At 36.8% G+C, this 27,802-nt stretch overlaps 1 protein-coding gene and 1 long non-coding RNA gene across 3 annotated transcripts in view; one reads left to right on the top strand and one right to left on the bottom strand.

Annotated features, from left to right (window-relative positions):
* Positions 1–27,802, top strand: part of rbms3 (RNA binding motif, single stranded interacting protein) — a 150,307-nt gene that overhangs the window by 95,006 nt on the left and 27,499 nt on the right. For both annotated transcript variants that reach the window (XM_039650815.2, XM_089117891.1), the window contains exons 5-6: positions 10,053–10,210; positions 11,810–11,889. In XM_039650815.2, coding sequence (XP_039506749.1) covers positions 10,053–10,210; positions 11,810–11,889 — 238 coding nt within the window. The remainder of the gene's footprint in view (positions 1–10,052; positions 10,211–11,809; positions 11,890–27,802) is intronic.
* LOC148977037 (uncharacterized) lies at positions 104–3,298 on the bottom strand. The gene is made up of 4 exons (XR_016145774.1): positions 3,126–3,298; positions 2,611–2,701; positions 2,389–2,483; positions 104–1,189 (listed from the first exon to the last, which is right to left on the bottom strand). It is a non-coding gene; the product is annotated as an uncharacterized LOC148977037 (long non-coding RNA).

Raw genomic sequence — 27,802 nt, 5'->3', positions numbered from 1 at the left:
ATGGCTGTTAACAAGAGGTAAAAACGATATAAATACTGTTCGTTTTCTCACAAACCACTCGTTTCTTGTCTTAGGCCATCAATGTGTACTTACATTTACAAGTCATTAAATCATGTTTAATTTTGACTTCTCTGTGCATGCTTTTTGACGTGGACCCCCTAAACATCCATTGTATGACTGACAGACAAGAACGGTTTGACCGAAAAATGTAAAAATTGAAAATACTGTGGAAACAAAGACACCTACATCTTGGATTCCCTTGAGGTAAGATAAAACATATCAAAAATTAATTTCAAAGTGAACTATCCCTTTAAACTATGTTATTTCCTCACAAAGACGAGTTGATACATACCTCTCACGTCTCAGTGCGTGCACTCAATCGCTTTAGCGCGACGCGACACATTGATAGCACTTAGCTTAGCACAGTTTATTCATTAGGATCCAAAAAGAGATGAAGTTAGAAGCGACCAAACACCTCCACGTTTTCCCTATTTAAATACAGTTACACGTTGGTAAGTAGTTACATGACCGAGAATGGTGTATGATTACACCAGTGTAAAATGGATAACTATAATGTATGGCGGAATAGCACTTGAGAGCACTTCGACTTGGCGCAGTAATATCATCACTCCTAAAAAATCCTCTCATCATCAGTAGTGATGATATTACTGTGCCAAGTCGAAGCGCTCTCAAGTGCTATTCCGCCATACATTGTAGTTCTCCACTTTACACGCTTAGAAAAGCGGCACATTTTATTTTGTCACCATACTTGGTCGTATAACTACTTGTGTAACTGTATTTAAATAGGGAAAATGTGGAGGTGTTTGGTAGCTTCACTGCTTGGATCCTAATGAATGAACAGGGCTAGTTAAGGGCTATCAAAGTTTCGCTGCACGTCAGAGAAATTAAGTGTACGGCGCACTGAAACGAGAGAGGTATGTAACAACTTGTCTTAGTTAAGGGAATAAAATAGTTTAATATAAAAAAAATGGTGGAGTGTTCCTTTAGACAGCTCATTGCTTGTGGAAGATTTTCAAGATCATCCACAACCACTGTACCTTCCAGAATGATTGCCGTTGTTGTGGCATCAAGATGCAGGGAGTAGGGTATGGCAGCGGTTGCAGACGATTCGGAAATCACTGTCAGAACTCATTTCAATGTTGGACATATCTTCATTGTCATCACAGTCCTAAAAATGGGAATAGCATATAACAAAAATTAGGTCATAGAACAAGACATATTTTAACGGAACACTCCACTATTTTTTCTTATATAAACTATGTTACTCTCTTTACTAAGACGAGTTGATACATACCTCTGTCGTCTCAGTGCGTGCACTCAATGCCTCTGGCGTGCGGAGACACTTTAACACTTAGCTTAGCCCAGTTTATTTAAACAGAGAAGCGACCAAACATCTCCACATTTTCTCTATTCAAATGTGGTTACACGGCCAAGTATGGTGACACAAAATAAAATATGGCGGTGTTTGGTCACTTCTAACTTCATCTCAATTTGCATCCTAATGAATGAACTGGGCTAAGCTAAGTGCTAACAATGTTTCTCCATGCACCAGAGCGATTGAGTGCAGGCACTGAGACGAGAGAGGTATTCATAGAGAGGTATTCATCAACTCGTCTTTGTTAAGGGAATAACATAGTTTAATATGGAACAAAATGGTGGAGTGTTACTATAAAGGGATAGTCCACTCAAAAATTAAAATCTTGTCTTAATTTACTCACCCTCAAGTTGTTATAAACCTGTATGAGTTTTTTTTTTTTTCATCTGCTGAACTGAAAAGAAGATATTTTGATGAATGTTGGTAACCAGACTGTTGAGAGTAGCCATTGACTTCCATAGTGGGAAAAAAAAACTATGGAAGTCAATGGCTAATCTCAACTGTTTGATTACCGAACTTCTTCAAAATATATTATTTTGTGTTCAATATAAGAAAGAAACTCAAAGAGGTTTGGAATAACATAAGAGTGAGTAAATAACAACATCATTTCATTTTGGGTGATCTATCCCTTTAAGAGCACATAGTCATTAAAATATGAAACTAAATTAATAACCCTTTGTGTCTAAATGTAAAGGCCTTTTCAAAGAGGACACAGCAGTGAATCCAGGGGGAAAAACATTCATCAAACCACTGCATGAAAAGACAAATAAAACTGATGGCCGGTTATATAAATTAAAATTAATATAAAATGTATCTTCTAACTGTCTTTTTTCTTCTAAACTCTTAATTTATCTTTCACTTTCTTTTCTCCAACCCTTACTTTGTTTCACTGTCCTGACAGTTTTTCATGCCTTTCTTCTTGCCAGATATCAACTGTTTGAAGAACAGTTAGACTGTTAAACAAGAATCACATCAGAGATGAAAATACTTACAAAAGATGTCTTGTAAAAATCATTGTGGTCCTCCTCGAAAAGTAGTGGTAGGCCATGATGAAGAACGCTGTTCGTTCCGCATTGATATTAGATTTCTGCAAAGTTATAAAAATGTATATTGAATAGCACTCGATACTAGCAAAACGTCAGAGCAAAAAACAACAGTAAAAGCAACATATGTTTTGCAATCGAGACATAATTGTGATATGTCGATGAGCTTACGTCATTTTGAATCTGCTGCAGAATCTTAAGTTTGGAGCCAATAGTATCTCCAGATTTAGCCTTGAATTTATTGATGAAACGTTGAGCGAATCTGTCACAAAATAAAGACAAAATAAGGTAATAACTGCTTGTTAGTTACACTTCTTAATTAATGCGTCATGTAATTAATTTTCATGTGAACGACACGTGAGCATTGAACTTTCTAGAAAGAAGGAAAGTTACGTTAGCTGCTATCTAGGCCGCACAGCCAGGGTTTTTACATTTTAGATAAACCCCAAACTTAAACGATTAACACAGCATACAAACTGTAACTAATATAAAACACGTGTTCAGTAAAAATCGTTTTTTAATCTAGTAACTTATGCCGCTTGTCTCAACTGGTCTCATTCGACATAAAACTAACGTTACTTCAGTGTGTCTTTTCCTCTTACTGCACAATGAGCAAAATAAATTCTGTTTTTAAGCTATACAATGACATTAAAGTTGATAAATAGTTGTTCAAGAGGCTAGCATACCTAGTTTTGCTGCCGCATCCATTCCCGAACACGAGCTGAGCTGAAGTCCCTCGTCGATGTCGTCTCGTCTTGACGTCTTCCTCAAGTTCAACCGTCCAATTGCGCAAATGCGCATGCGCGAGTTGAAAAAAAAAATAACCGAGTTGTTTCGTCTTATGCTGAAACTTAATAACCAAAGTAAATGTATAAAGATTTGTTTCTAAAAATATAAAGGACTGTGAAGTAGCAGCCGATGGGCTTGCTTTTTATCTTCCCAGTTATTTTTTTAAGCGTGCAGGAAAAAAAGATTCAGAACCTATTAACTATATATTAACCTATTAACTATTTTCAAACTAATTGTATGGTATTTACTAAAAATGTTGTTAATTTCACTATTATTATTATTATTACTATCCAAATTCTGTGCTCCAGAAATTTTCAACAGTGTGAAAATGCCTTTAGTACAATACACTTACCAAACTTAAGTACAATGTACTAGATTTGTTTAGTTTGACTATTGCATCCACCTAAAAGTTCACAGTACACAGTGTAATCAAGTTAAATCAACTAAGTTTCTAAAGTAAGTTAAATTCACTAGTTTTTCTTAAGTAGAATCAGCAATTACTTATTATCGCTGCCCATTTTTTCCCCCCTCCATCCCCTTTAAATGAGGAGCAGCAGCCCTGATGCAGTGATTAACTCTAAATTGCAACAGCTGTTGATGGCAACTCCAATTAAGACTGCAGGCATCAATTTAGTGGCTATCTATGGCATTAGTGAGGTTTCATCTTTTACCAGCCCTGTTAACTACTCAATGGTAACAGAAGCCTGTCACTCAGGCCTGCAAATTACTCTGATTGTCAGAGAGAGTAGCTGTCATGTGACATGATGGCGTTTATGTGGCATGTAAGATGTAGTGAAAGATGCTCTATCGTGTCCTTGAGCAAGACGATTATTATTTTATATTAAACTGGTCCTAAGTATGACCCAGTGATCGTTTTCCAGCACTACTGTACCTTCTGGCTATGTTTAGACATCATGTAAAGACATTTCGAGAGGGGATGAGATGGAAATGTATCACCCTGCTGGTTTAGTGACAAACGACTCTTTATATGGTCCCACGGTGTTAATCGAAAGATGGTATTGATTTTATCATTCGTTTTTAAACAACCGTCATTGTAACGTCCTAATGGTTCTTCTAAGCCTTCTATTCTTCCCCAACCCTCCCTTTGGCCTTTGCTGGCGAAGCTCCAACTAGAGCTCTCTGTCCCTATGGGCTAATCAGCTGAGCACAGGCCCGTTGGCTGGGCTGTTAGTTCTGCCTGTAATGTGTGTGAGCTTCCCAGCCCTGTTTAATCTCCCCTCTCTCTGGAATGCTGATCTCCAGTACCGTGGACCATTCAGAGTGCAGTCCCGAAAGAAATATTGAGCTTAGACAGCACGGACAGACCTCGGTCACCCGTCTCAGACGTGCAATAGTAGATCCTCAGACTGCCTTAGATTGTCCATTAGTTTGCATTAAAAGGTTCCGCCCTTGACTTTGCTTCTACTGCAGATAAAGTCTGTAACGAGACTCCTGGGCTCCAAATGGTTTAGATATTATTAAATATTTATGTTACGTTCATTAAGCATTTAAAAACTATTTATAGAGCCATCAGCAAGAGTGGCATGTTCCTTCAGTAGCTGTGAGAATGAAGCATGTTTTTTGGGGGGGCTTTTTTTGCTGAGCTCCGGTTAGAGTGAATTAAACAGAGCGTACTGACTGTTTCGTGACGATTAGAGCGGGACCAGAGCTGTCCGAATGGAGGCACAGAGGTCTAGGTGAGATGTGGATTGGTATGACATTCACAGATGCTTGCTGAAATCCCCATTGCTCAGGTCTGGGAAAGGCAGCAACAAGGACAGAATGAACTCTGGCTGTTTGTTGCACTGTGTCGTATATGGACTTTTTTTTTTCTTAGTCCCTGTAGTGACAATAAACTTTTCTTTCTTTCTTTGTGTTTATTTTTTTGGACACTGTGCACCGGAAACACACACTTTATATATATATATATACATACTCTCAGAAAAAAGGTACAAAAGCTGTCACTGGGGCTGTACCATTTAAAAAGGTACACTTTTGTACCCAAAGGCTGCATATTGGTACCTTATATTAGCACCTAAAATGTACATATTAGCACCTAAAACGTACATATTAGCACCTAAAACGTACATATTAACACCTAAAATGTACATATTAGCTCATGAAATGGACACATTAGCACCTAAAATGTACATATCAACACTTAAAATGTACATATTAGCACCTAAAATGTACACATTAACACCTAAAATGTTCTTATTAGCACCTAAAATGTACATATCAACACTTAAAATGTACATATTAGCACCTAAAATGTACACATTAACACCTAAAATGTTCTTATTAGCACCTAAAATGTACATATTAGCACTTAAATTTTACATATTACTTAAAATGTACATATTAGCACCTAAAATGGACAAAAGTTTACCTTTTGAAAAGGTACAGCCCCAGGGACCGCTTTTGTACCTTTTTTCTGAGAGTGTATGATAAATACAAACAAAAATATACAATAATATACATCTTATTCCCTTATAATCTGATGTTTATCTGTTCATGATACAAAACAATATATAATTTCGTATTGTCAGTTTATTAAAAACGTCAGTTTATTTATAATGTCATATTTTATAATATTAATTTATTCTCTAAATGTACTATATTTGAAAACTTTTGTTTTATTTTATTCTGTTCCTTTCAAAAAGCTAGGAATTGACTGTTTATTCACTGTTTAATAAAATGTTAATGGTAACACTGAAAGATATTTTTCCATAGTGTTTTAGCATTATGTAATTACATAAGTGTGGGTGTGTGTACAGGTTTGGCTACTTCTGAGGGCCACTGTAACTCACTTATACAGTGAAACAACCGACTAGCGAGGACATTTTTGGTTGGAAACTTTTTTTTATTTGAACTTTTCTGTGAGGGTTGTAGTAGGGTAGGGTTTGGTTTGGTTTGGTTTGGTTTAGGCAATTGAAAATATAATTAACTTGATATAAAATCATGGAATACTGAAATTTATATCTCACTAATATAGTGAAACAATCATGTGTATGTGTGTGTGAACAGTTGCTCACATGTTCTCAGTCCACTGATGAGTTACTTATACTGTATAAGTAACTAGACACAAGTCATCCCTCTGTGGATTTCATTTGTTTTGCCCATCATCCATAACCATTAAACTGTCTCATTTTGGATTTCAAAGGCAACTTCTAAGGAGTGTAATATGATCAGTTTACTATCTCTGTTCAGCATGACCTAGACAAAACCACTTAGGTGAAAAACATTAGAGCTAATATAGTGCTGGGGACCTTGTGTGTTGTGTCCTCAGGTTGTGATGGAGACCCACATACATATGTTCATCTAACATTTCAAAACAGAACCAGAGGAACAAAAACATGGCCTTGTCCCCCATACTGAATCATTTTGGAAGCATACCGATCCTTGAAGGTCTCTCTCTCTCACACACTCACACACACGCACACACAGCTCTGTTTTCAGTGTTGCTCGGGGCCTGAAGGAAGGGCCGGTGTTTTCATTTCATATTCATAAATCATTCATACATCTCACAGCGTCCGTCTTTTAGAAAATCAGCCCCTCGTCTTTATATTGAGATTCCAAATGTATTTCCTCATCCACATCACAGACGTAATGCCTCTGCCTGTCACTCTTTCACAGCTCTCAGGTTTGACGAGTGACACATTTATGAAAATATTTTCACTAAGCGCTTATTCTTTTGTATTTCTGGCTCTAATACAATTAAATAAGATGTTTTAGCCCAACAAAGAGGGTGGAGTACCCCTGCGATGTGGGTAACCCCTTTAAAGTCAAGGTATTTTCCTGAAAACTGCAGTTGTCAAGTCCCAAAGAATGACTAAAAAGAGCAATCTGGATAAGACCATATTAAGCAACTACAGACCGATCTCAAATCTTCATTTCATAGGCAAGATCATTAAAAAAGTTGTTTTCAATCAGCTGAACAAATTCTTAAGCCGGACATACTTTGACAATTTTCAATCTGGTTTCCGACCGCATCACAGCACAGAGACAGCGCTCATAAAGATAATAAATGATATTCGCTTAAATACTGATACAGGCAAATTATCAGTGCTGGCACTACTAGACCTCAATGTGCCAATGCATTGATGAAGTCGACAGTTGAATGTGCCAAAACTTTCCTATCATTTTTAAGATTGATAGTCATCCAAATGCACGAGTTTTATCACGAAGGAGCCATACAAATTGTTCTTTTATGGATGTCACCTTGAGAAACAATTACCTTCCGAATAGGGCTTTATATGCTGTTGTTTGCTTAAACTTTTTTCTATGATTAAATATTTTAACTTGTTATTATTTTTTTATTAACATTTTATGGTTTTATTATTTAGTTTAATAAACATAAAACAGTTTTATATATTGTACAAACCTTTCTGGTCATTTTGGAGCTGTTTTAATAATGTCGCCGGTTGTAATGCCCTGCGTGGGGTGTTCAATAACCCGTTTGGATCTCAGCCAGGGAATGTGAGTACAGAGAACATCTGGTGTGTGAGGAGATATCATAAAGCAACTACAGTTGCTCTTTTAATCACTTTCACTTAATAAAAGAGTGATGGTCTCCTGCAGGGCTGGGCCTCACACATCACAAATGGAATATTTGCACACACGCTCACATGTCAGATAACTCCTTAACTCACCAGCAGGTCGCCGTCAGTCTCTGCTGGCCCACCAACACTTTCTGTTTTTGATTCTTTTTCTCTCACTCTGGTTCTGTTATCGATTCACAGCCCATCCCGTCTGGATGTTTTCTTTCGCATTGGTTACTACACCTCAAGAATGAGGTGTTTTTAGGAAGTTTGCTAGTTTTTTATAATAAATATTAGTTAAAAATAATGCATTCTTTAAAATTAAACTATATATGAAGAGTTCAGATGCAAAAGCCTCTAAATGCCATTTGAAATTTTCTTCTAAAATGACCATTTTTACCCAGCTTGTATATTTAAGTTCAGTAATTTCACTTAAATAACAATTAATAGGTAATCTTCATTGCCATTTAAGTGAAATCACTGAACTTAAATATACAAGCTTAATAAAAATGATCATTTTAGAAGAAAATTTCAAATGGCACTTAGAGGCTTTTGCATCTGAACTCTTCATATATATATATATATATATATATATATATATATATATATATATATATATATATAAAATAGTAATAGTTATATATATATATATATATATATATATATATATATATAAATTGCAAAAATTTGTAAATTAAATTAAGTTTACTTGGCACCCTAGTCTTCTTGGGGTCCACACAACATTTTGTTTTTTTTGTTTTTTAAAGGGAAGAAAAAACAACATTTTTTACAAGTTTGAGATTAAATATGATTTCATTTTATTGTTTTATTACAAGCTGTATTTTCATCAAATTTTACAAAAAGCTAGAAAAAACAACATTTTTTTACAAGTTTGAGATTAAATATGATTTCATTTTATTGTTTTATTACAAGCTGTATTTTCATCAAATTTTACAAAAAGCTTTAGGATCATTCCTATTTTGCACCCGACGCACAGCAGACTTTTCCCTCCACAGGCGCACGTCGGTAAATTAGGGAATGAACTTGCGCTCCCGGTGGCGGTTCAGCGAAAAGAGAAGGCGCGTTCCGGCGCAAACGTTCCCTTGTGCTATTTTGCAGTTTCAATTATAGCAATCCGCTAATATAATGGAACAAGCTCGTCTGCTTTTAAAGGGAATGTGAGATGATGCTCTGATTGGTTTATTTCATGTTACGCCCAAACCACACCTTTGAGTAATGTAGCTACTTCAGACTAACCCATTTTAGATTTGCAAACAAAGTTTCTTGCATTTGGCGTGTGATACTTGCATTTCAGATGGTTAAAATAAGGCCCATACCTCGGGTCGTTAGCGACCTTATACTATTTTTACAAAAAATGAATGGGAAAGCAGGCATTCATTTATATTTATAATGTAAAATAATATAATTGAGGAATACTAAGAAGGTTTATGTCTAATTTTATAAAATGAATGAGGTGTAGTGAGTGTAGTGAATGACATACCGGGTCACTAAAGACCCGGGGTATGCATTTAAGGGTTAAAGGATATGCCATTTCTTGGTCTAGATTTTTTTAAAAAAAAATTTATGATTTTCCTCTGCACATTACAGCCTGGGCTTCAAAGAGACAAATGCAGTATGTTCTCTTAGTGCAAGTGCTTTAATGCTGCTCATTTTCGTCTTTGCGCACGCACACACACACACACACATAGCCTTCACCAACCACAATCCAGTGTCTGTATCCTGTGCGCTGTCCTCTCAGACCCCCATTAGCCAGCCGCACAGTGTCTCTAGAAGAGGCCATCAACACCAGTGCGTGAGTGAGAGACAGGTAGTGATGTATCCAGTTAAGGCCCTCCAGCTTCTTGTGGTTTTCATTTAAACACAGCTTTCAGCTATAACCGCTCACTCTTTCTCTTTCCTCACCATCCTGGGTTTCTCATGCCGCCCGTTGCAGCATGGAAGATTAGACCAAAATATTGCAAGGATGGTTGTGTGATCTCAGAAAGACATTTAAAAGTTTTGTCTGAGACACTTTGTAGCAAGAAAACCAGGCATTTCCACCTGAATAGTTTGTTGCTTTGAGTCTGATTTCAGATTTTTGCACCCCTAGTCAATTGATATGTCACTCAGAAGGTCACGTCCTAACTAAATGGGTTGTTTTTGACCTGGATAAGCTGCAACTGATGTTTATGCCTATAAGTTAAAGTCGGAATATGTGTGACTGACTACATCATGATTTCTGATGTCAGATTGTGTGTGTGTGTGTGTGTGTTTTCTCCACAGCAACAAGAGCAGGACCCCACTAACTTGTACATCTCGAACCTCCCGGTTTCAATGGATGAACAAGAGCTGGAGAACATGCTGAAGCCTTTCGGACATGTCATCTCCACACGGATACTCCGAGATGCCAACGGGGTCAGTCGAGGGGTCGGTTTCGCCAGGTAACCTTGACAACCAACCCTTTGGCTCATGCAAGACTAGACAGCGTTTGTTCAAGAGGGCACATATAAAAACATCCCTTAGTGTCTTTCTTTTCCTGCTCCCCCTCCCACCCCTCTCCCCCTTTTGTGTGGCGCGTGTGGGGTGGGTTGGCTGGTTTTCAGGGTCACTGGCTGTGTAAGAGATCCCAGCAGAGGCTGTGTGTGTATATGTGTGTGTGTTTGTACAATTGTGCCAGTCAGGCAATTAGCCGTTCAGCCATGATTGGGTGAACAGAGCTGAATGGGGCCGCACAGAAGAGAGAAGCCACTCCAGAGAGCACAGACTAAATCAAGACTCCCAGCAGCCCGAAACAAACACTATATAACACCCCTGCCATTCTTTATTTTCCCTCTCTCACTCTTTCTAACCCTCTTCATTCTCGAAATTAACATATATGGAGGTTTCTTCAATTACAGGAGTTTTAATGTCCCTGAGGTTAATAGATTTTAACTTTTTATGTATATATAAATTAGTGGTGGGCCGTTATTGCCGTTAACGTGAGACTCTAAAAAAATAAAGCTCCGCCCCCACTGTACTGATAGTCTAGCTCCACCCCTGGCCATCTTACAAACTACCTGCCAGGTTAATTTTTTTTTTTTTTTTTTTTTTTGGGGTAGCACACAAAATATGAATGCCTTCGGCAGAATTCAAATGAGCCATTTTAATCTAGATTAATTCCAAGATTACAGTGAGATTAATCTAGATTAAAAAAATTAATCTATGCCCACCACTAATATAAATCACATTAAAACTTTGAACTTTGTATCATGCCTTTATCACTTATTTTGGATTATAATATTATATTATCATTTTGGACACAGATCTTCAATCTTAAACAAAACAAAATTCTGTATAGAAATATTAATTAATGATTTAAAATAAAATCTATTAGTGAAACATAGTGAAATGAACATGACATATTGATTGATTCGTTTATTCAATCATTGATTGATATTCCATCATATTTTGGTCCAAATTAAATTTTGTCAAAAGTTATTGTACTTGTTTATCAATGAGGCGACAATTTACATGATTTACATGAAATATGAGATGTGTAATGTGTAAAAAAAAAAATTACAGAATATTTTTACTTTGCATCATTTCTTATCAAGCTGTAGCTATACACTTGTCAAATAATTAAAAATGATTAAAAGTGTGAAGCTATTATTAAACTGTATTTGTTATACAATAAAAAGCTAGCCATGAGGTAAAGGAGTCACACTACATAATGTTGTCTAACAAAATCAAAATACATCATTTAAAATATGGTGGAGTTACATTTTTTTTTTTTACTTCATTTCAGAAACATTACGGGTGATTTATAGAATAATATTTATATATCTAATGTATGTCCACTGTTAGTCATTGTCATAGACATATTACACTGTTGAGAGTATGAGAAGTGTGTTTTATATGTCCACAGGACCAAAAATGCCCATACTTAAAGAAACAGTCAAAAAGTTAAATCTGTTCAGTTGTCAATGTTTTCACTGCAGTTATGACCGATGACTTCAATTCCGATTGCATCATGTTTCTTTTCGTTTCTCTTTCTGTCTCAGAATGGAGTCCACTGAGAAATGTGATGTGGTGATTCAGCATTTCAACGGAAAGTTCCTCAAAACCCCACCAGGAGTACCAGGCAAGTGTCAACAATACAGTGTCTTCTGAGAATATTACATCTTAACCAGGTGCAAAGCAACACAGTTACAATCATCAGGACATTTTGTTGTGTGTGTGTGTGTGTGTGTGTGTGTGTGTGTGTGTTTACAGCTCCATCCACAGTAAAATCACATCGCTCTGAGTTCCCTCTCCATATAGCTGTATATTAAAGGAATAGTTCAACCAAAAATGACAGTTATGTCATCATCTACAGTACTTGCTCTCATGTTGTTTCAAACCCGCATGTTTTTTTTTTCTAAGTAAATCATAGAAATCTATTTTTTTTATATGAATTGGGCCTTTAATATTAAATATGTTCTGATTTTCTGATTTTGACAGCATAATTACACCTGTATAGCTCTCTGCCGAGCTTTATATGTCAGAATACTAAACCTCCAAGTACAACGCGATCCAAGCCTCTAGTGTGAGGCAGTACACGTCCCCCACTTTGAGTCGCTCTGCTCATCAGCTTCATATGACAGGATCTGATTTATAGGTTGATTAAGGTTTAATTTAAGCCTGGTGTGCCAGAAGAAAACAGTTCCCACAGGGCAGCAGAATGTGCTCCATTCACTGGCGACAAACATTTATAATGAAGATAGCATTTAGAACACATTTAACTTGGATTACTTGACGTATTTTAGAGTGATACTGAATATTAGTGAGAGATGATGTAGGGCGGGACTTGATTTTATCTACCCACATTTAATTGAATTGTGAAAATCGGGGTATGATATTACTGGTTAATTTGCAGACTTATTCAAAAATAATTTCAAGGGGCAAATGTGTCATTGGATTTTGCTGATAGATTTTTCTTTAATAGAACAGCGTTTGCGGCAAAATGTTGATTACGACAAAAATGTCCACCTGTCCTTCCTTTTATTTAAAAAAAAAAAAAGCTAGAAATGGTGAGCAGGGAATTGGTGTAGCCTCAAGACGTAAATCTCTTTATATAGTTTTTAAGGCGGAAAAAATGATTACTAATTAATTTATTGAAATTTCATAACATTGTTGCCATGACAACGTAATAAGTCAAGTTTTATCCAAAAATGGTCCCCATTCACTGTCCATTTGTGTTTATTTTAAAGAAAATGAGGAATAATAATCTAAAAGTATTTTCCATAGTAATCAACATTATGCTACAAATGCTGTCGATTGAGCTTATTTTGTATTCAACTCAGTTTTTTTTAAGCAACACTTATCAGTAATGCACAAAACGACCGGAGACATTTATTAAGAAAGTAAATTATGATTTCATGTCGCCTTTAAAAGCGACAAATGCTTTATATCACAGACGCCCACAAAAATAATGGGTAAACAGTGTTGTTTAATGGGGTAGTTTTGCAAAGCTCAGGGTATTTTCCTCATGTGCTTGGTGTTTGTTCCCCTGCTGTTACAGAGCTTTCTTGTTTCCTTTAGACTAGAGGAAGGAAAAGGCGAGAGCTGGACAGGTTAAGGTAGATGAGAGAGAGAATATATGATTTCTGTTGGATGCAGTATGTTCGTGTGTGTGTCTGTTTTCTGTTTGAAGGAGACATAGACATAGGCAGAGGGTTTGGAGGGGGTGTAAAAGCAACTGACAAGACAGAGAGAGAGAATAGGAAGAGAGAGATTGGAGAGGGCAGCCTGCAACTCTGGCAGTTGCTGTGTGATTTGTGGGGTGTAGCGTGAGGCTCGGTGTCAGACCCAAAGACAGAGGGATGATGGATGGCTTCATCTATACCTCTCTCTCTCTTAAAGGCTCTCTCCCTGTCTTTTCTCAGTACTAACAGACTCCCGGCCAACTCGGTCTTCTCTTTACCTTTACACTGTGTCTTAACTTGGTGAACGTGATAAAGCGACAAGCCATACAAATATTTTCCATGTAAATCTGAGCTGTTCCTTTCCATGAAGACCGTGACAAGCAATAAGCATTTTTTCAGTCGCATGGTTTCTATTTCTGCAATGTCACATGATCCTTCAGAAGTCATTCAAATATGCTGATTTGATGCTCAAGAAACATTTCTTATAATTATCAATGTTGAAATCATTAAGAGGGATCATTGAGGGTGTTGAGGGTGAAGTTAATTAGATCAAACAATTCATCAAAATGATTAGACACAAAAACAAAAACTCATTTGCAAATCATATTATATATATATATTGAATAATTTATATATATATATATATATATATATATATATATATATATATATATATATATATATATATATATATGAAGAGTTCAGATACAAAAGCCTCTAAATGCCATTTGAAATTTTCTTTTTTAATGAAGATTTTTATCAAACTTGTATATTTAAGTTCAGTAAATTCACTTAAATAACAATTAATAGGTAATTATCATAGCCATTTAAATGAAATCACTGAACTTAAATATACAAGCTTAATAAAAATGATCATTGTAGAAGAAAATTTCAAATGGCACTTAGAGGCTTTTGCATCTGAACTCTTCATATATATATACACTCTAAAAAATGCTGGGTTGTTTTAACCCAATTTTGGGTCAAATATGGACAAACCCAAAATGTTGGGTTAAAAATGTAATGTAAAAACTTAACCCAACGGCTGGGTTAGTCCATATTTGACCCAAAGTTGGGTTAAAACAACCCAGCATTTTTTAGAGTGTATATATATATATATTGAATAATTTATATATATATATATATATATATATATAAATTGAATAATATATATAATACAATACTGACATAATACAAACTTGGGGCTCAGAAGACTGCAAATATAGCAGATACGTCATATCTTTTTGGTCCCCATCCACTTTCTCTGTTTGAAAGAGAGAGAAAAAAAGGCATCTTCATACCTTCTCCTTTTGTTTTGCTTTGAAGTCAATGTCAAATCGGTTTGGAACAATATGGGGATGAGTAAATGATGACAGAAATTTCATTTTATGGTGAACTATCCCTTTAAAAAGCAATTTGGGAAAAAAACAACAACTGAAAAAGCTTCTTTTGAGAAATATAGAAGGCAGAGAGTGAGAATGAGGTGATATTGTGCTCTTTAAAGTCAGGAATATTGCTACAATCTTTGCCAGCCTTCTGATAATGCATTCAGCCTTGAAAAGGAGCCATGCATGTATTGATATCCAGGTTTAAAGCTCAAAAATAGCATCTCATCGATTTTCTCTCCCTCCCGTCCTTCTTTTTCCATCTTTCTATCTCTCTCTCCCTCCCTCTCTCTCTCTCGCTACTAAGTGGATCATACGAGCGTGTGGAATAGCTGTGTTTTGTACAAGTGGTTCCTCTTGAATCTTGCTGTGCACTGAAGATTCTCTCGAACAGGTGTAGCAGTATTAAAACATCCGATATAAGAGATCCAATCTGCTGTATGCTTTTACACCTATTGATTGTTGAAATTTGTTTTATTTTAGAGAGAAAGGAAAAGAAAAGGAAAGGAGCTCTTCGTCTTTTAAAGGGATAGTTCATCCTAAAAGGCTTTCATCGTTTACTCGCCCGTATGGCTTTCATGAAGCACTTGCTGTCACTTGTCTAGTCTTTTCTGCTCGTCTCTCTTGTCTCCATCTGCTGTAGGTGTGTGTGTGTTTTCTCGCGTGTTGTCCTGATCCAGCTTACTCAGGCTTTTCTAACAGGCCACAACGGGGCCATCAGACCTGCATGCTCTCATAATTACACGGGCTCTTAGGCAACATGCTGATGCTGGAGTAGATAATGATGACGAGCGTGTAACGCTGTGACCCCTCCATCACGCATGGGACGTCCAGTACTTCTTTCCGTTCTGCCGATCTTCTATGCTCAGCTCAAGCCTGTGGGCTTTGTCAGATCTTGGAGTGCGTTTCAGGCAATTTGGCCAGCACCTGATCTTGACTGGATCCCCACCCCCCTCCCTTCATCTCTTCGTCTCTCCCTATTCATGAGCATAGTGGCCTGAGGGAAGTCTTAATGGTGTGGGTATGGGAATCACACTGTGGATTTGCTGTCATAACACCACACACACACACACACACACACACACACACACACACACATATGCATACATTCTGGAACGTTTTATTTGAGGTTATTAAAGGTAAAAAGAGAAAGGTTGCGACAGAGGCACAATTTCTCATTTGACATTCTATGACACACGGATAACACTAATCTACCTATAACTGAAAAAGTGGGAGTGGGTATATGTGACAAGGGGTAAAGGTTTGGCTGGTTAGTTTGGCCCCTGCTGGTTGATGATGTAACTACACCATCTTGCAACAAAAAGTATTTTTCTACATTTTAATGGTCATTCAAAAAGTAGCGGTCTATTGTGAATTTGTTACAACATATAAATATAAATATAGAAATAACTTGTAGATCATTTTAAATATATAATATTTCAGTGCAATGTTTTTAGTAAAATGTTTTACAGGTGCCATAAATAAAAAATAGAAAGGACTTGGACTTGTGCATGCTTTTGTGTTTCCATTATTTTATTTTCACTTATTATTCGATTTATTTACTCTATTTTATTTTAATGAAATATTTATATTCAAATAAATAAATAAACACATTTTATGTTTAATGATTTTTATTTTGCTATATTTGTTTTCCTTTCTTCATTTAGCAGATGATTTTATCCAAAGCGAAAATTCATCTTATTAAAAAATTTATTTATTAAAAGAAATATATATATATATATATATATATATATATATGTATATATATTGTCATTGAAAATTCTGAGATAGACAGACAGGCAGGGTCTTGTAAATGTTTTTTTCCCACAGGCTGATCGGTAAAGTGACTTGTTAAATTGCTCTGTTTGTGTGTTAGCTCTGACTGAGGGAAAATGTAGGCTTGTACTGAAGTGCTTACAAGCCCACTGACAGTAAGACCGTGAGAGAGAGAGTACTTACACCCCACTGTCTGTGCTGATGGAAGGAAAGGCTAAATTATAGGGTGAGAGGCCAGGCTTGTGTGTGTGTGCGGCATCGGGGTGACCTATCAAATTTGGTTCCACTTGAGAGACAGGAAAAGCGATACTGGGAAATCAAGCTGCCACGGACCGATACACTCTCTGAGGAGTTTGTTTGAATGGGGCATGTGTCAGTAGTGAGGCCAGATATCATTAACTGAAAGACCTAGTTGACAAGGGTGGAGCCTTGTTCTAAAAAATAAATAAATACAAACATTTTAAAATGAACTTATTGTAAATAAAAAAATAATATTTATTTATTTCAATAATTATTTATTTGATTAATTTATTTTAATGGCCATCAAAGATGCTCTTTTGCAGCCAAATGGTGTAGTTACGACATCCACCAGCAGGGGCTAACCGGACCATGTTACCTAGCCAAACGCCAAACCACAAGTCAACCGCTCAGTCAGACGGCCTGTTTATATACCACACCATTAAAAATGAAATATAAGATATCACGCCCCCTTCAAGATATTTCTGCGATGATCTGGTGCGGCAGGTCATAATGGAAAGGTCTCAGGTAAGCGTTTGGCAGGCCGGGGGTGAGGCGTGGTGGGCTCTGGAACATTTTGATGTATTAATGAGCGCTGAGCTGGCTTCTGACTGACGTCTTCTGTTTGGATAGTTTCGTCTTATGCTTCAGACAAGGCGCTCACATGCTATGTGTGGGAGAGAGAGAGAGAGAGAGAGAGAGAGAGAGAGAGAGAGAGAGAGAGAGAGAGAGAGAGAGAGGAAGAGAGAGAAATTCTATAAAGGACGTGCTAATGAAGCTGTTTATTTTCCCAGGACTTGCAGGAGAACATAATGGGCACTGGCGCATATCGTTCTCTCACATTCTCTGTGTACCTCTTTCTCTTTGATTTCTTCTTTCTTTTTCTCACTTTCTATATTTAGTGATGCTTGCCAAGGGAACTATTATTTTTCCTAGTACTTTGTATTAGATAATTCTCAAAATATGACTTTCTCTCATAAAATGTTAGATCTTTTGAATTCAGTTATCTTAACATGATTACTTTATCTTAGCCTATGGGCTCTATGCACGGCGTTATTTCCGGTGAAGGATTAAGGATGCTCGATAACTTCCGCCGATCATAGAGTCCAATGCAATACCGATAGTTTATATTGAATTTTATACTCCATGGTTATACTAATGAAACGTTAGTCACAAAAACAGATAAAACAGACACCCCTCGTTGTGTTTATGCTTCTTTTTAAAATTATATTAAATAAACATAACTATATATAAAATTACATCTAAACGTATGTACGTTTCGTTTCAAAGACGGGAGGACAGTAAATATTGAAGACTCTGCCATAATCCCGTTTTCTCCGGTTTTCCTCCGCTTTAATCTACACAACCGGAAATGGACGAGCATCCTTACGTCAAATGCGGAACTTATGCGTGCATATAGCCCATTAGTTAGTATTGATTCTTAAATTTAAAAATAATAGTTTTTACAAGAAGATTGTTATGCTCACCAATGCTGCATTTATTTGAGTAAAAACAATATTGTGAAATTTCATAACAATTTCAAGGGGATCAAGGGTATTACTGATTGGTTAATTAATTTGAATATCCCCAACTGAGCAAGCCAAAAGGCAACAGTGGCAAGGAACCGAAAAACTCCATTAAGTGACGTAATGGTGTTCTAAAACTCTTAAAAATAAAAGTGCTTGAAACGGCTCCGGGGGGTTAATAAAGGCCTTCTGAAGTGAAGCGATCCGTTTGTGTAAGAAAAATATCCATATTTAAAACTTTATCGACTAAAATAACTTGCTTCCGGCAGACGGCCATATGCAAGTCGGCCTACGCCAAAAAAAAGTAACCCTTGAACTTGACACACAACTTAGTCAGCTGATGCGAGTTTGACTAACGTGACCTGCCAGAATTAACGCTACACTTGATTTATTTTAGTCAATAAAGTTTTAAATACGGATATTTTTCTTACACGAATGCATCGCTTGATCCATTCAATGCATCCCTGCTGAGTAAAAGTATTAATTTCTTTAAAAAAAAAAACATATTGACCCCAAACTCCAAACTTTTGAACAGTAGTGTAATTTACCTTAAAATGTGCAGAGCAATGCTGCGTCAAACCATTTAGTACAGTATAAAAAAAATGTTAAGTTTTAGAATTATGCCTTTATATGGGGTTTCTTGAATATTAAATTTAACTATAAACATTTTTGTCACCATATTTTTAGATCATTTTGACAATAAAATGGGTGAAAATATAGACATGTTTCTGCTAAAACTATAAATATGTACTTTTCCTGTCTCTCAAATTTACCCCAAACCTCCTTGTTTTGGAATTTCACAGCCCATTTTTACACACAATTTTCAAAAACATCTCTACTTCCACTTCCCCAAATCTCACTTAGACTTTCCTTCTTTTTTTCCATAATCTTTAAATAAGCATGATCCTGTATTTTACTCCGACAAGCCTCCACGGCATACGGGAGGCAGGATTGAAAGGTTTTAAGATTAGTCTTTAGAGAGAATGGCAGGTTTCTAATGTGTTGGGAGGGCAGTGTGAAAAAGATACTTGCATGATGCTGGTAACCACTGACGAAGAATATATTATGGGCCCTTATGATTCCTCCAGTGTCCAGTCCCATCATGTCAGTGTGAGTGTTTTAATCTTTGTGAATGAGAGGAGAGAGCACAGGTTCCTAAATGTGAACTGACATAATAAATAATTTGTATCTCTTTGTATGGGCTGCACAATTAATCAAGTAAATGAATATGGTCACGATCATGGCTGTGAGTTTGAGCTAAACTGCGGGGCACAAACAGTCACATGAAACTGTCTAAACTTGAGTTGACAGCTTTATTGATCATAGCAAGAGGGGAGCATTCTATTATTGATGCTTTGCTCGGTTTCGCTGTATAATTTATTCTAAATCTGAATAATAGGGTTTTTTTATGCTGGTAAAGAGGGACAGTGTGAAGTTTACCCTTTAGGACAAGCATGATATCTATAACTATATTAGCACCCACACCTGCAACCGATAACGTTCTGTTTATTACTACATTAGTAATATGGCATGTTTCTCATACAAATTAAGTTTAATCTAAATTATATTAACATAATTAATAATAAGTCATCATATTATCAAGATAACTAACAGACAACATCACTAGCCATCACTAATGACATTATCAGCAAAGTTAAAATGTAAAGCAACAATCTGTACAAAAGAATTCACATGATCAGTGCCACAATTTTGCCTATTTAATTAGTGACCTATACATGGTGCATTTTACACTGTAATGTTTCTGTTTTAATTTTTTAAAAATCATAAAAGTTTAAATTATGTTTTGTGGTCTTACTGTATGTATTTGGACCCCACTGTACATAAAATGCCCATGACCCACAAACAATTATGGTTATGTGGTTGACATTAGATACTGTGTGTGGAAAATGAATCTTGCTTTATTTCTCTCTCACACACACATACACATTTTCACCTGGTAACCGGGTCTCAAAGCGCAGGTGTGGTAAAGGGATCAGGTGTGTTGAAAAACAGCTTGAATATGTGTTAGTTACTGAGGTGTGACAACAATATCTTCAATGTGGAGCTGCTATAAAGGTCTTGTTGAGTGAAAATTATTCATATTTCTTCAACTTACTTGAATGTGAAAAAAAAAAAAAATGTTCTCAATTAATACAAGATGCTGACTGTCTGAATAAACAATTGACTAAATGTTAAAAGGGTTCATGACATCTGACAAAGTCTTTGTACCATTAAAGTATCGTGCAAGTTTCATAGCTTAACTTCGTCCTCATTAAAAACAAATCATTCATTTTATCAAGCTCTAAAAACGGCTTGTTTGGATATTGGGGGATTTGTGATGCCACACAGGCTAATACATTTGCATATGACTGCCTTTAGAGCAAAATATCGCATAACAGTGTTACATTGTCGCACCATAGGCCCCGCCCACTGGTATCAGTCACTTAACAGTTGACATTTACCTAAACCAGATGTGAGCATCATGTCAAAAGCATATTGAACCCATTATAATCATTGACGCTGTCTACGCTGGATACAGTTTACAGATGTGCATTCAGTTTCGGTTCAGAGGGTTTCAGACCGAGGGTATTAATGAGTGTTTAAAAAAAATCTGTATATATATATATTACATTATTAGTGAACCTCAAGGAACATATTTAAATAATAAAAAAACTCCTTGTCATGACCCTTTCAATTTAATGACCGTCGAATTAGCATCAAATTACCTGCATTTGGCTTCCATGTGTTAGGCCAAATTGAATGAAGCATTTGAGCATGACATCAACATGTGAACAGCTTGAAATCAGTCAGATTAGAGCCATGTACCAATGTGAACACCAAATCAGATTGATTTATAATAAATCAAATTTATTATAAATGATTTATCCATGCACATAATGTTTTTTAGTCCATGTGCCCTTATAATCTTTCATTAAAATAACTCCCCCTGCCTCTTGCATTGACGTCTCCTCTCTTCTCTGTTGAATCACATAAGATCACAGCAATAGCAAACCACAAGAATCCAATCAATTCCCGACTTGAAAAATTAAGTTTTTAGTTCGAATAGCCGTTGACTTGTACTGTATATACGTCGCAATAGTGGGAAAACTTCCGTTTCAAGCTGACTTGAACAAATCTATCAATCTGAAGCTAATATCATCAGTAAAATAAGGTGACATGCCCAGCGGGTCTTCAAACTACGGCAAGTGTGTGCAGCCTCTATCATTTCACACCAGTGCGATCTGGAGCATTCCCCAAACCAAATTTTCCAAACCGCATTATATTTTGATTTATTTGTCCTCGACGGTGTCGTGATTGATTTAGCACTGTTCTGACACAAACAAAGCTGGGCTCAGATAATCGCGTTTATACAAGATAGAATTCTAATGAGGGGGAGAAATGATCTTCCAGTGAAATCTATCTGATCTGGGGCGTTCTCTAATAGCTCTGTCTGCCTCTGACCCGAGAGAGGACAGCAGTCAGCCCCACGGAGGGCAAGTGATTTCAGTGGAGAGCCCATTAGGAAGCAATATTGCAATTTTTTATTTTTTTCCCCCTCTTTATCAAGCGTTCATTAGGGCTGCTGGGATGAGTCATGCATATCCAAATCAGACAGATTTGATTTCTCAAATGCACACACAGGCAGAAACGCAAGCAAATGCTTTTCAATTACCTGAAATGAGGGAAACATTTTCCAGCGTTTTTAGTCAACAAACACAGGGGAGTTCACTAAGAATGCACTGCGTTATTTGCATGCACTGTCTGTGCATATCATGCGATGAATTGCTGCTACACAAGCATCTTTTCTAAACAAAGTTCTGCGTACCACCTGCTCTCCAAGAGTGCTAACAGTTAATTGAGGCAGGCAAATAGTGCTGACTTTTGTGAATAAATATATTACCAGCCTAATTTTACTGAGCCTCTGAAGTCTAAATAACCCTTGAGACGTTTGCAAAACACTTTTACATGCGTATGAGACACTTTCACGTGAGCACGGGAAAACTATGGTCTCTCTTCATTGGCTTCCAGTCAAATATCGTATACAGTTTAAAGCATTATTGTTTGTTTATAAAGGCCTCCACAGTTTAGCTCTTCCATATATTTCTGATCTCCTTTCATTTCATCAGACAGTACATCCAGACACCTCCAATAGTCTACAGTTGATTGTTCCCTGGACACGTCTTAAATTGAAATTAGATCGTACCTTTTCAGTGACTGCTCCGCAGCTCTGGAAAAATCAACATGATGAATTTAATTCCCTTCTTAAAACATAATTTATTACTGATCATACAGCCCGATCTCATGAAAGTTCGTATCTATGGCACGAATGTCATTTTTCGTGGCATTTATACGCCAAAAACAGTTTTTGCGTGTATTTGGCACGCGATTTTCGCGTACATATGATACGCACTTTTTTGCGTATAATACGCACGAACTCCCCACCCCCCTCCCCCCTAAACCTAACCCAGGGTTTTTTAGTGCGTACCAGTGTTGTAGTACTCGAGACTCGGACTCGGTCTCGAGACCATATTTTAATGGTCTTGGCTTGTCATGGACTCGTGTGCATTTGGACTCGGAATTGACTCGTACTCGAACATTTTTTTTTTTAGGACTCTTATTTATTTTATTTATTTATTTTAGGACTTATTCCCGAGTCCACTCGAGTTCAATTCAAAATATTTTTCATGATTATTAATGTATGTTAATCAAATATTTCTTTAAATTGATTGACACGCCCAGTGATTGGTGATTTCTAGTGTGCAACTGCGCATGACAAATTGTAATAAAATTACTTTTAACACCACCTACTATGTGGCCTTTTTACCCTAAACTGATCATATTTTTTAAACTCTAAGTAAATTCAGTAAAAAAAAAAAAAAAAAAAAAGGATTTCTCTAAGTAAATAAAAGTAAATTAGGTAATCAACTCTCACTGGTCTCGGTCTCGACTCGGACTCGACTCTCTATGGACTCGGTCTTGACTCGGACTCGACTCTCGCTGGTCTCGGTCTCGACTCGGACTCGAGTGAGGTGGTCTCGACTACAACACTGGTGCGTACCATATAAACGAAAAAAACACTTTTGCCGTATAAATGCCACGAGAAATGACACTCGTGGTATAGATACACATCTTCATGAGACTGTGTTGGATCATAAGTAGTTGCTTTTGTCTATTTTTGATATTATTTGCTTAACTTTTTACAGCACTTTGGCCAAAATCTTTTGCTTTTAAATGTGCTTTATAAATAAATGTGACTTGACTGACTGAGTGACATTTTGATATTTACTTTTATTTTCAGTAAGGATGTAAAAGTGACAGTAAAGACATTTATAATATTAGTAAAGATTTATAAATGTAAAAAGATACAGTATGCATACAGTACAGACTGTGCATGCTTGGACATTGTTTGTTTTTTGGTGCTGAAATATTGCACAGAAAAGCGGTGCAACTATTTAGTGAATTCGTCTCACTGTGAGACAACTTAATGTTATTTACTGTTTTTGTGCAGCAAGTACATTCCTTCTAAATGAAACATGAACTTCAAACTTTAAACAAGCATGCGGTGAACTGGCTCCTGACCTTGCATTCTGCAATGTTTTATTAGAGCAGTGAGACAATAGTCTCTCTCTCTCTCTCTCTCTCTCTCTCTCTCTCTCTCTCTCTCCAGTGACCTGCTCTCAGGACGAGCTGTGTAAAGCAGCATCCACCAAACCAAAGTCAGACAGGCCCATTAAAAGGCAGGAAGTGGGGTGGCTAAGCTGATTATGCAATGTTTGTATTCTACTCAGTGTGCATCTCTCTCTCTCTCTGTCAGTCTTAATGTCTCTCTCCCTGAATTGTCTCTTTTCTCCTGCTCTCTCTCCACTGAGAGATGTCAAACAGGCCAGTGATATTTACCCGATTTAGCCCAAACAAACAAACCAGTGCTCAGAGTAAACTGCTCTCCCAGCACTGATCCAGGATCAGGGCATCATATTGGCATGCGGTTGTTTTACGTTTTGTTCATTTTAATTTGTTACTTGAGGGTTATAAAGAATGTATGCATTCGTCAACCTATTAGACACTTTATAACTTTCAGAAATCTATTAGAAAATGCTGCAGGTCATCATAATTCCACTTTGTGGTACTTCATTAAACAGTAAAATTACATGTACTGTATTGCTAAATCTAATATATTGTGTCTCTTACTTTTAACCAATTTACACGCTTTTACTCTTGCATTTTTACATTCTTTGACAAATGAATTGTATCTTTTTAGCTTGTCCATTCTTTTATAAGCATTTCCGCTTCTATGGACCTTATGCGCCAGAAAAAACAAGCATGCAGCCATCTTTAGAAATTTGCGTTTGAACTTCCATTTTTGCGACACCTCTGTATATTCATGGCATCGCTATCGAAGAGAAATTAGCTGGTGAAGTGGGTTTACTTATTGTAGGGTTAAAGGGTTAGTTCACCCAAAAATGAAAATTAAGTCATTAATTACTCACCCCCATGCTGTACCAACCCCGTAAGACCTTCGTTCGTCTTCGGAACACAAATGAAGATATTTTTGATTAAATTTGAGAGCTGTATAACTACCACATTGGCTCCTAAGGGACTGCCTCTTGACGGCCCAGAAAGTCAATGAAGAAAATGTTTAAATATCCCAAGTGACTACCGTGGCTCAACTTGTAGGCCAGAAACGAGATTTCCTTAGATTTCCACGACGCATGCGCAAGAATTGCGATCTGAAGTAAGCAGATCGCAATTCTCGCGCATGCGTCGTGGAAATCTAAGGAAATCTCGTTTCTGGCCTACAAGGAAGAAAATAAATAGTCGAATAACTCGTTATTTTTGTTTGTTTTTTCGCACAAAAAGTATTCGCGTCGCTTGATAAACATATAGTTGAGCCACGGTAGTCACTTGGGATATTTAAACATTTTCTTCATTGACTTTCTGGGCCGTCAAGAGGCAGTCCCTTAGGAGCCAATGTGGTAGTTATACAGCTCTCAAATTTTATCAAAAATATCTTCATTTGTGTTCCGAAGACGAACGAAGGTCTTACGGGGTTGGTACAGCATGGGGGTGAGTAATTAATGACTTAATTTTCATTTTTGGGTGAACTAACCCTTTAACAAATGTTATCATGAGCATTGTAATGTTTGAAGCATAACAAATGTCAGTAGACCAGGAAGAACAAAGCGGTTCATTCATAAATCTGTAAGATCTTACCTTCATGCTGTGGAAATACAAACCGGAAGACAGAACACAATAAGTGCAGCGCTGAAAGGGGGCATGGCTACATAAGCTCTACAGAATTAGCTTTGGTTGGAGCCGGGAGGTGGGTGAGTAATGAGGACCCCGATTTTCATTCTGTACCGAAACCTTCATCTATATTCTACACTGTGCAGTAAATGAGGTTTCTACATGGAATTGATATCATGTACGTATGTAGGAGCGCTGCATTGTATAATACTGGAGATTTTCTGTGTGTAAAACTCCAGGAAAAAGAAAGAACAGGCTTCCCATCTCGCAAATATACGGCACACACGTGACGTGTATAACACCGTGTTCATGGGGTTGTTGCGTTCAGTGAATTCACATGTCTTACTGAGCGTGTGTGGGCTCACCTCACAGCAGCATTCAATTGTGGGCTGTGTTTTTGTACGTTTTCTCCCAATATGTATCATACGGCGGTGGCTGAATGTGGAACCAAAGCGCACCTTCGTTCCTGGACCTGAAAGCCACTGTGCCAAGCTGGCAGCATAACAGATCTGTGCGGTAGGCTGCTATTAAAGCGTGGGCGATGTGTAGACACCAGCTTTGTCAGGGTCACACGCTCCTCCTACCCACTCAGTGCACACCGTTCCAGGGCAAACAGTGCTCTTTGTGTTGGTAAACACCATCCTTTATTTCCTCCCTGCATGTTATAGAACTGGGACCTCCATTTGTAGTACATGTACAACATGTTGTTTTCAAGGCCCTCTGCATCAAAGCAATCTTCAAGTTAAACTAACATCTTTGAGTAGGAAAACCTACTAATCCGAATGCAGTTAGTCATGGTGCATCTCTCTAAGGCCCTTTGATTTCCATGTTGTGGAAAATGCGGAAGGTATCGCTGGATCAAGCCATAAAAATGCAATTTTCCGTATAAGGCGAAATGTCATGGTATTTGAAAAAAAAAATGAATAAATCAGAAGGCTGTATATAGCGATATGGACTACACTGAAAAAAATATTTTGACAAAAACTATTTACAAATGCACAATGCAAACGATAAGTAACACGTTAAATTAAACATTAAATTATGACTGAAATATATCACTATTGTACACTAAAATGTACTTCTTAACATAATTGTAATAATTTCATTTGATTACATTTTAAAAGATTTATCAACTATTAAAGTATTATCAATTAATTTAATTACCATTTTTTTTAAATTATAAATTATATATATATAATTATATAAATTATAAATTTGTATTAAATTATAAAACACTATATAAACGATTTAAAAAAATTATAACAGACAGAATTTCTGAACAAATAAAATGCATTTCATAAAGCACTATTAATTGATAAACATTGAATGCATTATTTAATTGTATTTTTTTTTATTAAATTGATTAGACATCTTTTTTATTATTAAAATTTAGTTAAACCTTAAAAATAGAAGCGTGAATAATTTAAAAGAAAATTTAGGGAATTTGGTAAAAAAAATAAAAAAATAAAAAAAAATAAATGAGGATTCAGGATTTCATAGGGCTCAATTTAGCTTGTTGGGAAAGAAATAATGGCAGGTATTAGTGAAGGAATGGAAAAATCTGTGAACTTGAGGGCCATCATGGGCTGAGGGTGGGAAAGTCGGGTGTGGCTCCAGGAATGCCTGCCGCCCACAGAGAGAGCTGGAGGTCTGTGGGAGCCCAGCAGGAGTTGGCACACTGGGTGACGGGCCGTGGATTAGAAACACATGTCTATCTTATTGACGGACCCTCCTCCTTCGCACTCCCTCCTCGACTGAATATCTGCGGTGCTGTGACCCAAAGTTAATAAACAGCTTGAAAATACATGTGGTCAGAGCTGTCTGCTTGGGTAAATGTTATGAAACCCTTACGGACACACATCCACACACAATCAAACACACTTTCAGCACAGAACAAGTGCAATTAACTTATTGTGTTTCGCAAAATTGTGCTCTCATTTTTGTGTTTGTCTCTACAGGAAAAAGGGAAGGAGATTTGAATGGGAGAACTCTAAAAATGTGGCCAAACAATATTAATGAATTATGAATTTTCCCTGCAAGTTCATGTTACATTTAAAACACATGACATCATGTTGGGACACTCACTGTAATAATGATACATAAAGTTCCAAGGAGACTGATTAAAATATTGGCAAATTGACATGTGTGCAGTGCTGCAGATGTTGGAGTATGTGTGAGTGTGTTTGGTTTGCCCTGTGGTAGTT

This window comes from Pimephales promelas, chromosome 12, assembly GCF_988280905.1.
Source record: "Pimephales promelas chromosome 12, fPimPro1.hap1.1, whole genome shotgun sequence".
Classification (NCBI taxonomy): domain Eukaryota; kingdom Metazoa; phylum Chordata; class Actinopteri; order Cypriniformes; family Leuciscidae; genus Pimephales; species Pimephales promelas.
The sequence above is the reverse complement of the archived record's forward strand: the minus strand, read 5'-3'. Positions and strand labels throughout refer to the sequence as shown.